General features: G+C 40.5%; 1 protein-coding gene across 9 annotated transcripts in view; it reads right to left on the bottom strand.

Annotated features, from left to right (window-relative positions):
- Positions 1 to 10,217, bottom strand: part of dip2a (DIP2 acetate--CoA ligase A) — a 92,030-nt gene that overhangs the window by 2,155 nt on the left and 79,658 nt on the right. For 4 of the 9 annotated variants that reach the window (XM_080290894.1, XM_080290898.1, XM_080290899.1 and 1 more), the window contains 18 exons: positions 9,587 to 9,714; positions 9,381 to 9,495; positions 9,024 to 9,225; positions 8,782 to 8,891; positions 6,697 to 6,777; positions 6,190 to 6,307; positions 5,964 to 6,085; positions 5,658 to 5,769; positions 5,464 to 5,573; positions 4,478 to 4,608; positions 4,195 to 4,363; positions 3,641 to 3,811; positions 2,751 to 2,780; positions 1,554 to 1,615; positions 1,342 to 1,399; positions 1,158 to 1,232; positions 257 to 431; positions 10 to 133 (listed from right to left, as the gene is read on the bottom strand). In XM_080290894.1, the coding sequence (XP_080147020.1) occupies positions 10 to 133; positions 257 to 431; positions 1,158 to 1,232; positions 1,342 to 1,399; positions 1,554 to 1,615; positions 2,751 to 2,780; positions 3,641 to 3,811; positions 4,195 to 4,363; positions 4,478 to 4,608; positions 5,464 to 5,573; positions 5,658 to 5,769; positions 5,964 to 6,085; positions 6,190 to 6,307; positions 6,697 to 6,777; positions 8,782 to 8,891; positions 9,024 to 9,225; positions 9,381 to 9,495; positions 9,587 to 9,714 (2,093 nt within the window). The remainder of the gene's footprint in view (positions 1 to 9; positions 134 to 256; positions 432 to 1,157; positions 1,233 to 1,341; positions 1,400 to 1,553; positions 1,616 to 2,750; positions 2,781 to 3,640; positions 3,812 to 4,194; positions 4,364 to 4,477; positions 4,609 to 5,463; positions 5,574 to 5,657; positions 5,770 to 5,963; positions 6,086 to 6,189; positions 6,308 to 6,696; positions 6,778 to 8,781; positions 8,892 to 9,023; positions 9,226 to 9,380; positions 9,496 to 9,586; positions 9,715 to 10,217) is intronic. The other 5 variants (XM_080290896.1, XM_026145867.2, XM_080290897.1 and 2 more) reach the window with 3 other exon arrangements.

Raw genomic sequence — 10,217 nt, 5'->3', positions numbered from 1 at the left:
GTTTCTCACCATTCAGCTATGCTCTTGTGAGAACGGATAACAGAGGTCTCGATGTCAATTGGGTGATACCTCATCCCCCTCAGCTCCAGAGTCTCATCAAGAGAGCCCACCACATAGAGGGCGTCGTGACGCTCTGAGACACACAAACACCCACAGTCAGACTGTTCAGTTTACGTTTTGATACTAGAAAATACTTAAATTAGCTTTCCGTGGAAAGATTGCAGACTTTAAGTTAGACTAAGCATTGGTCACTCACCTCCGCTGGCATCGGTCAGCTCAGTGCGCCGCAGGAAGCCCAGGTAGCCGGTCCTTGCCCAGACTGTCTGAGTGTCCCCGAAGCTCAGCTTGGTGTTGAAGTGGTCAGCATGCAGCGCCTCCTCCCCATAAACTGTGTAGTATCCTGTGGCATTGTGGGGACTGCTCACCCAGATCTGATACACATATTAGTTACAATTGGTGACTGTTACATTCAGAAGCACACACTTTGCTCTTTCTTCTGGTCAAAGTTCTGAAGCGCTACAAACCCAATATGATGAGTCACAAGCTGCGTATTCCTCATGCTGATCCCATTAAAGGGTATCAAGTATAAAATCGGTGCCAAATCAACATACAGATCTATTTGTTGTGGTGACCTCTTGAAATAAGGGAGAAGCTGAAAGAACCCTGCAAACTTGTTCCAAAAAAAACAAAAGCCAAGTAAATTAATCACATTAACATTGAACTGCTGTTCAGCCTAAAAGGTCACTTTGTGTAGCTTTTACACAAATTTCAGCAAGATGTTTTAAAAAGCAGCACTGATATGTAAATAGACATTTGCTTCTACTGTGCTGAATGAATTCTGCTGCTAAAAATAAAAAAACAAAACACCTTAACTCTAAGATGTTTTTAGGTTATTGCAGAAAGCGACTGTAACCTGCTTTAAAGGGGACTGAATAATAAGTGGTTTTTCTTATTGTCTAGAGGTTGCCTTAGAGAGTGGATGGACTGAGGGACTTCAACAAGGTCTAGTATAAGATAAATATGGATTATTTTAAACTGTGAATCATCCAAATCCAAATCCAAATCTGGAGATGGAAACAAGCACAACAGGTTCCCTTTAAGCACACAGAAGAGTGACTGACTGACTGACAGCTCTGCTCTCTTAAAAACCAACTCACCTCTCCTAGATGGGAGTCTCCCAAGGGTCCTTTAGTCTCCGTGTTTGCAATGATGACTTTTACTCCAGGGAGGATCTACAGCAGCAGACAGCCAGGACTCAAATTAACAAAAAAAGCCCTGGAAGCAGCAGCATTACACACTATGTTGCTGTGTTTCAGTTCTTAGTTTTAAATTAGGCCGTACCTTTCCAGACTCCATCAGTGGCAGGCTGTGCGGTGACCCTCTCTCAACCAGGCGAACCCTGAAAAGACAAAGTGAGCAACGTCATATCCACTGTTTTTGTAAATATGACACGTAAATAAAGGAAAGAAAAAAACTTTGAGTACTAATTAGTTCAAAGTCGGGTCATGTTTTAAATGCATGTATATGAATGCATACTGTCACAGTGTTCCCACCTATCGTGCCGTAGTGCTCTCATGTCCACATAAACTGTGGTTGGATCTGGTCCAGCTGTACCCTGGGGAAAAAAGAAAGAAACAAGCAGATCCAGATATGAGCCAATAACCTATGTGCTACAGCTGTGGCATTAACGCTGCATGTTGCTTAAGTGGAGTGGGGTTTGGAAGCTGATTATGAAACTACTGCTGACAAAGCAAGGGGCAGCCAGAAGCCAACCAGCCAGGCTGCGATAGTTAGGACTCTGGCAAAACCTGGGCCATGTAAACACAAATACCTCCATCACCTGCTCTGTGGGAAAACCTGGAACATTTATTTAAATTCTAAATAATAATGCTTATAAAAAATGACTCAACAAAGTCTAAACATCATTTGTTTTGATTAAAAATCAAAGTACTTCAGTGCAGCTGAATTCTAAGTGATTCATTTTTCAAGTGCTGATTACAGCTGTCAGATATAGATCCCTTTGTGTGGGATTTGTCATCATTACTGCTGTGAGACTGGTCACAACAAGTTATGTTTTCCATCACTCGCTTTGCCAGTCTACAGCCAGAGCACAAGCCAGCAATGAGTCGCTGCACCGAGGTCTGTGAGTCACAGCCAAACACAGAAAGCAGGATTCAGTTTACTAAGCAGAGCACGTCTACCTGAACGACCACCTGTCAGTAACATAAAGGTTCCTCAGAACATACATAAGTAATTCATTAGTCTATATACTGAAAACAAGATAAAAACAAAATATGGTAAATTTTAAATATGTTCAAAAAGCTGAAAAACATTTATATATCCTAAAAACTGAATAAAAAGACACACAAACAATTATGCCCTGTTAGTTTGTATAATATTGTGGATTGAAGTATGAAAGTACGACATAAACTCTACTGATTATACCCTAATTTACTGAGTCGCAGCAGAGTTCATGCAGCCAGCTCATTGTATTATGTGTGGATCATGTATCTAAACCTGCTGTAGAGCAATGATCAGGAGCCAGCTGATAGAAGCAGGACTCGGCTGAAATAAATAGCGATACAGAAGCTGAAGCTCATCGGGAAGAGGAAAAAAAACGAGCTAAGTGCTGAAAAAAATAGTGAACTGTGGCTAAGCATGACAAAACTTCATGCAAAATAAATGACAAACGTGAACACACAGAAACAGACCAAGCAGCAGAGCAAACAGCCACTCTTATCACACAGTACCTGCTCAGCCAGTTTCCCTAACCTGTTGGGCTGACAGGACAGGGCAGGACAGATAAATAAAGAGATATACGTGTATGTATTCAGATACGTGGGCAACTCTCATACACACTCAGACACATACATAAATCATCAGGGACTGAAAAAAATAAATAAAACTATAAAACAAAAGAACAAGACCAAAAACTGACAAAAGTCAAAGTCAAAACACGACTTATTTCACAGTTTTTATAAACTGGAACTAAATGTAAGATGAACCATTGCACTTTCTAAACTCTTCCTTAACATGCAGTGAGCTGGTAAATCAAGGTCTTGTATTTCACGCTTTAATTATCTAATAAAATAGTTTTATTTAATAAAAAGTTTTAAATGCCCCATTTTTTCCAGTTAAAGTGTTTTGGCTTGTGTTTCAGGGTGTGTACAGAGCTGCACTGCAGGAGCTAGAAAAAATAACCAGCCAGTTAAATAAACGAGGAAATGAAATCCATCGGTTAGAGATAAAATAAACAAAGCTGTCTGCAGAGACAAAAAACAACTGGACTGCGTAGCAGTTTTCTAATCGAATCTTAATTTTTGATGGATTTATGATGAATTCTAATTAACTTTTTCAGTTTCTTTACATCGATACATCAATAATTACATCTTGTTGTCTTTTATTCTTCTCAGCTAATGCAAGCATCCACAAACTTTCCAAGTTCAACATCACTAACATTCATGCTTTTATGAAGTGCTGTCAAACCGACACCGCACAAGAATTTCATTAACATCTTTGCCATGAATCTTTGCCCAGATTCATGGCCTGCTTTGGCTCTAAAACACTGACATTCATTCATTCTGAACTTTTCCCAGCCCTCCCCCTTTCGCTTCTAATTTTCCTTGACCAGTGGGCCTACCTGCAAACAGATCGCTACGTTCACCCTGCAGCCGAAGGTGGTGCTCACAGCTCTCGGTGAAAGCCCCAGGTCTTTGAAGATCTTCGAGAAGGACTGAGTGAGGGCTATGCGGGGCCTTTCCTCTGCTACCACCATGCAGGTACGCACACAGGACAGGTTCACATTTCTCAGCTGGATATGGGGGAAAAAAAAGATCAGCATCAGCGAAACCTACGAACTTGAGAGTGATAAGATTATTTTGGTCTTTGCAGAAAAAAGGAGAAAAATCGTTTCTGTGTTCTAATATTAATAATTATTTTTATTAGGCATCTATTAGATCATAGACAGACCAGTCTTAAGTGCTGCAGACAGTAATCAGCAGGCAGACACGGAGCAGTGAAGTGCTTCACCATTGAGTACCCTCACTTTGTCTTGATAATTATGGCGCTGGTGCAACAGCACCGCAGGGAAAAGGACTATTTGAAGAGAATCACTTCAATTTTGTGCAAGAAAAACGCTGTGGTTTGTTGTTTCCCCGCAGTGACACTGTTCAACAGCTGAAGAGACAAACTGACCCGCAGTGCTTCTGTCTGTGAACCCAGTCCTTTGGTGCACATCTCCATGACTGAGTACGAGCAGAACGTGACGCGCACTTTGTACTGGCTGACGGCTGCAAGCCACAGAGATGCGTTGCTCTCCAACTCCAGCGGTGGAACCAGGATCGACTGATGGCCCGAGTACACACTGAAACAAGAAGATGCAGGCGAGAGAGTAAACAGGAATCCACAGAAAGAAAAGATAATAATCTGTGTCCAGATTTTCAAATGTTACTGGTGGTCGTTTGTTGAGAGCCCCTACCTGCACAGGCACCAGAGAGCAAAGCCCAGGCCGCAGTACGGGTCCAGACAGATGGCGATCTGCCGGGATGGGTAGAGCTCACACTGCAGCTTAATGGAGCGACACAAGGCACTGGTGGCAGCATGAGACATCTAGAAGAGACAATATGATATAAAAAAAGAAAAGACTGGGCGCTGCAGTAACATTCAGGGATTCATTACTTCACAGCAGACTAAGAACCTTTTAAGCCTTTACTGTTGTCCCATAAAATCAATCATAACTCCAGAACGTGCTGAAGTTCACCCAGTCAAACATGCCGTTTGTTCCTCTTTTTAATTAGACTTGCAAATCTGTCAAATAGGACTTCATAGTTTTTTTTTTGTAGTTCATTTCATTTATAGGCAAGTATCTGAATCCAGTTTTTCCAAATTAAGTGTGAACAAGAGGTACAGCTAATGTTAAAATGTCCTGCGACCTGACACTGAATGCAAGAAAAGTGCTTAAAATCAAGGACTTCAAACCTTACTTTCTTTATATACCCTTCAAAAGATCAAATGTTTTTTATTGCCTCTTGAGTAGATTGTTGTAGTTAGTTACATGTCTGATAGGTACTAACATCCTGGGAAAAGGGGTTTTAAAGGGGGAAATTAGTCTCCTGATATATATGTCTAAAGATAAGCATTTGCCACCTTTTCTGATAATGATACACTTGATATCTGTTTGTAACAGGATTAATTGTAAAATCTTATTCATGAGTGCCTTAATGGGCTAGCCTCAGATTATCCCCATCACTCTCACGTGGTGGTCGTCTCAGGTCATTTGCTTAGGTCACTGGACCAACAGCTCTTCGTAGTCCCAAGATCCCACCTAGAACTTCATAAGCGTTTTCAGTTCCAGCTCTGGAACATCCTACCCCTCCATTTCAGGGTGTGCATTAACAGGAACAAAAAGAGGCAATATGATGGCAACATGTGAATCTACTGAACCAGACAGTTCCTTCAACATACTTTGACCCCTGCCAGGATGCCTGTCGTGGACACACTGAAGTCCAGGTAAGCCAGCATCTCTGGGGTTGGGGGCTTGTACATCTGGGGGCTCTTCTTCCTGGGGAGATCATCTGTAGGATGAAGAACGAGCGAATTAGGAGAACATTCACTGCAGAAATTGATATTAAGCATTTGAGTGTGTGTACATAAATTACCAGTGTCCAGCACGGTGGGCCAGCTCTTGATGTCCACAGCAGCAGCAGCTTCTTTGGATTTCAGCAGCTTCGTTATTGCTTGGGTTGTCAGGATGCACACTGACTTGCTGACCTTTACCACAGATAGTAGAATCTAACTACATATGTTGTGTTGCTGTTCACACTGTTTTCTATTAGACAGTAAAGCGTCGCTAACAGAGCACAGATACATCTGAAGATCACTGACTTTAATGTATTTTTTAATGCATACAATCCACATTGACTGCCATAAGCACTTGATGTGTCCCCAAACAGCCTCTGCGTTACCTCAACGATCATTTTGACGGTGGGCAGAGTGGTGGCCAGGTTCTGTGGATGCGGCGGTCTGACGGTGACCGGCACACAGCCAGCGTACAGGCAGCCGTAGAAAGTGGCAATCAGGTCAATTCCTGCACATAATGTTTGTTTATATATTTTTTTCTCTTAAACCCAATGGAGTGAGGATGTTTTAAAAGGCCAAGAAGCACAGGGCAGCAGATGTTTGTTTTTTTACCTGGCGGATAGACAAGTGCCACGTGGTCTCCAGTGTTCAGGCGTCCCATCAGAGCTGCTGCCACTCGCTCTGCTCGCTTGTGCAGCTGCAGACAGGAAGCTGAGCTGGACACTGTGCCCTGACGAGAAAGCACAAGAGTAACATATATCTGCACCGTTCTCTTTATTTAATTCACCATTATCAAGATTTATCAGTCCACAAATGTCTAACAAGCTAACTTTGCATTACAACTTTTTTTCTTTCCTCTTATGAAAACTTGAGTTGCAGGAGTTTTGCATCACTTTAATGAAGTATCTTTATTCATGACTCACTTAATTTAACTGAATCAGGGTAACAGATAAACCTGAGACAACAATCTTTTTTGTAAAAAGGTTTTAAACTGAATTTCAAGGAAATTTACTGTAATAACACATCAGTGTTACTACCTTCAAAACCACATTCTATTTAGAGATCTTTCTATCGATCGTATTTGATCTTTCTTAAGTCAAACCCCAGTACAGACAATACCTTAGCATTGAGAACCAGAAACAGAGGATGGTCTGGAGTGGCCTGAGCTCTCCACTGTAGCACATCCTGAATGTAGAGGAACTAAAGGAAGAAAACACAAAATTAACTACAAAGATATCAAAGTGTCACACAGAAATAGGAGTTAACCTGTGGAATAGTTATGACAGTGATTTAAAAAGGTGTAGTTCATTTTCCTTGTTTAAAAACATGTTTAAAAATAGAGTAATAGAAAAATATAGAAATCAAGAATGAAAAGAGCAAAAAGGAGAAAAAAAAAAACAACCTCTTGATTCTTTTGCTTTGATGTAGTTACTTATCTAAGGTGGAAAGTTTTTTTTTTCTTTGTTTTTTTTTTTTTCTTTGTTTGTTTGTTTGGTTTTTGCTTTGTTTTATTATTTTTCTTCAAGCCCTGTGTGCAGGAGCTGCATACAAAAAGATATTTTGTGAAAACGGTTGGCGTAATAAGCAAATGCTTCAGCCAATACCTTTTGATTAGCCTTGTCTCATGCTTTCTTTCTTTATGGTAGATTTTTGTTCTGTTTTCACTGTTTGTTTGTTTTTTTTTTTGTTTTTTTTTCACTGTTTTCACTGAGATTTGAATTTGAATGTTAATCAATAAATCAATAAATCAAAAAATATCTTGTCTCACTTAATAAATGGTGTTAAATATTGTTGCATAATGGGACAAGGCTGTTTTTGCACATGAATAAGAAACATTTAAGGGGTAGAGCACATGTGCAGATGATGATCAAAAGGCAAAAAGGTGTAATGCATGATGGGAAAACAATCTGAGTTATGTGATGCCTGTGTTTTTTGCAGAAGGGAAGGCCATCTCTCAGTTGCATGTACACTCAAAAAAATAATTCATTGGATGAAGGTAATTTTATCTTGCCACTTATATTCCATCTAAACAAATCATGTTATATTAATCCATCTTGGTTGTGTTGTGTCAACACGATATATGTGTGTAGGTTTAACATAATATTAACATTAACATTCAATTAATTTGACTTTTGTTCAATCAACATGTTTGCACCACGTTAGTCTAATTAAATTTATTTAAATTCATCTTATATTGTTTAAACACTTTGGCACATCAAAAGTCAGTCTTGTCACATGAACTAGTAAAATATTTGTTTCTTACACCAATGATAATCTTGTTGAATGAATGAAATGTAACTTATGTCTGTAGTACATGTTGTATTCATATTACATAATGTTCAACAAAAAAATTTGTTTTACAGCAACTTCCAATCCACCCATCTTCTTATCTTTATCTGGGCTGTGGAAGTGATAGGGTAACAGGAGCAGGGTACAGACTGGACAGGTCACTAGTCTATCATACAGAGACAAACAACCATTTGCACTTCAACACATTTGGGTAATTTAGAATAACCAGCTACCCTTACAACTGCATGACTTTTAACTGTGGAGGAAACCAGAATACGCAGAGAGAACCCACTGCAAACTTTGCCACATTGTGGATTTGAACCCAGGATCTTCTTGCTCTGAGGCAACAGCACGAACCACCATGGCATTAATCTGTCAATACAGTCTTAACAAAAGTAGGAAAGCTATGCTTGATGATGCTTTATGTTGTTGTCCTTGACAAGTTAAACCATAAGAAATAGTAACAGCATACACGTGATGTGGTTGTCTGCCTCTTGTAACCCCAGTGATTTTCCTGTGGTTTGACATCTAATGTGATCTTCTGAATTTAGCGAGTCGACTCAAAAAAATGAAATTGGGTGGTTGTTACATGCACAAGATCCAGACTTGTAATTTGAACTAAATAATTCCATGTTTCTATGGTGAACGTAATTAAATCATGTAGCATCTGCATGAAATTCAGCAACTTAATTTGTTCTTGTTGAGATGACATCATACAATCTAGTAAGAGTGGCTGGATCCAGGCAACTCGTCTTTGTAACATCCGTGCTGTTCAATTTCCTGACTGAGGTTGTCCAACCAACTGAAGAGCACATAAATCTAGACTCAGATTTCTCCCTCAGGTGTGGATCCTTACCTGTGTCTGCAGTGTGTGAGAAAAGGTGTGGCATGGATGAAATGAGGATGACTATCTACCTTACGTGCCTGGTCATTGTCCTCCAGCTGTCCCAAGTCTCTCCCGCAGGCTTGTGCTATCCTCTTGCCTGCCACCAGGTTGCCCACTATCATAGAAGCAGGACCAACCTCTGTCCAGCACAACCAAAGCATCATCATCATACATCTCAGTGAAGTTAGCACCAAAAATCATTTTAAGGCAAACATATTGGAATGATTATTGTTGTGTTTTTGATCTCAGAGTGAGGTGTCTTGTGGTCTACCTGGCTGTTTCTGTCTCGGCTTGGGCAGGTTAGTGACGCATGTGTGAGGGCACATAAGGACATTGCAGGGGTGTAAAGCACCCTCCAGGAAGCGCTGCTTGGTCTCAGATATATGGATGCCGCCGAGGGGAGCCTTAGGAAGCGTGTTAGCAGGTACCAGAGCCAGGCAGTACACCCCAACCTGATGGATGCTGTCTATGGCCTGAAAACAAACAGCGAGGTTACACAAAGCTGTCAAGTGACGACTTTTACAGTGCCTGCTTTATATTTTTTTTGGTAAAGTTTGAGATTCATTTATTATTTTATAAACATGTAAATTCAAAAATAAACCAAATCAAAACAAAAAATATTGAGGACCTGGAGGACACGGCTCATCCACTGGAAGCTGTCTTCCTCTGAGGCGTCTGGCCTCTGCTCTGCCACCACGACGATCCTCTCGTCGTGCAGTACAGACACAGAAAACACTGCGATCCTGGGGAGCAAAGCAACACCGTCACAAACTGGCTGTCCTGCTCAACAAGAAGTGCAAACTTTCATAATTTCCATGCCGCTTCCTCCTTTACCTTCCCCTGTACACAAACTTCATGGGCTCCACGGCCAGCGCTGTGGCAACTACGTCATCAGCGTTATGTCTCCGCCCACTGACGACCATCAGTCCATCCATCTTTCCCACAACAAACACAAGGCTGTCCTGGAAAGAGTCACAAAAGTTCATGTGGTGATCCGCACAACACACGAGCTCCTGGTGCAAAGAAATCTGAATGCCTCAAAAGGTTTACAGACGTCTTATAAACTATCATCAAACTCTTCATCCAGGAGCTGTCATGTCCTCAAAGGGAAAACAATTATGCTTTAAACTCGGAAATTAAAAAAACATCACCATTTGTCAAGTGATAATGACACTGGTATGATCATCTCCATGATTTTAACAAATAAACTCAGGTCAGCTCCATCTTTCACTGGTTTGAAAGTCTATAAACACAAAAGCAATCCTTCAAAATAAAGAGATTTACGTTTCTTTCTTTCTTTTGAAACTGCTGAATAATCCAATTCAGAAATAAACTGCCGACAGGGAGTTTAGTGAAATATCCTAAAAGAAAAATTAATCTTTTAGACTAAAATCAAATGCCATAGCCTCAGAGACCGTTTTCTTCAATTCTGTGAGCACATTAAATTAAAATACGAACAAATACC

Source organism: Astatotilapia calliptera, chromosome 16 (genome assembly GCF_964374335.1).
Source record: "Astatotilapia calliptera chromosome 16, fAstCal68.1, whole genome shotgun sequence".
Classification (NCBI taxonomy): domain Eukaryota; kingdom Metazoa; phylum Chordata; class Actinopteri; order Cichliformes; family Cichlidae; genus Astatotilapia; species Astatotilapia calliptera.
The sequence above is the reverse complement of the archived record's forward strand: the minus strand, read 5'-3'. Positions and strand labels throughout refer to the sequence as shown.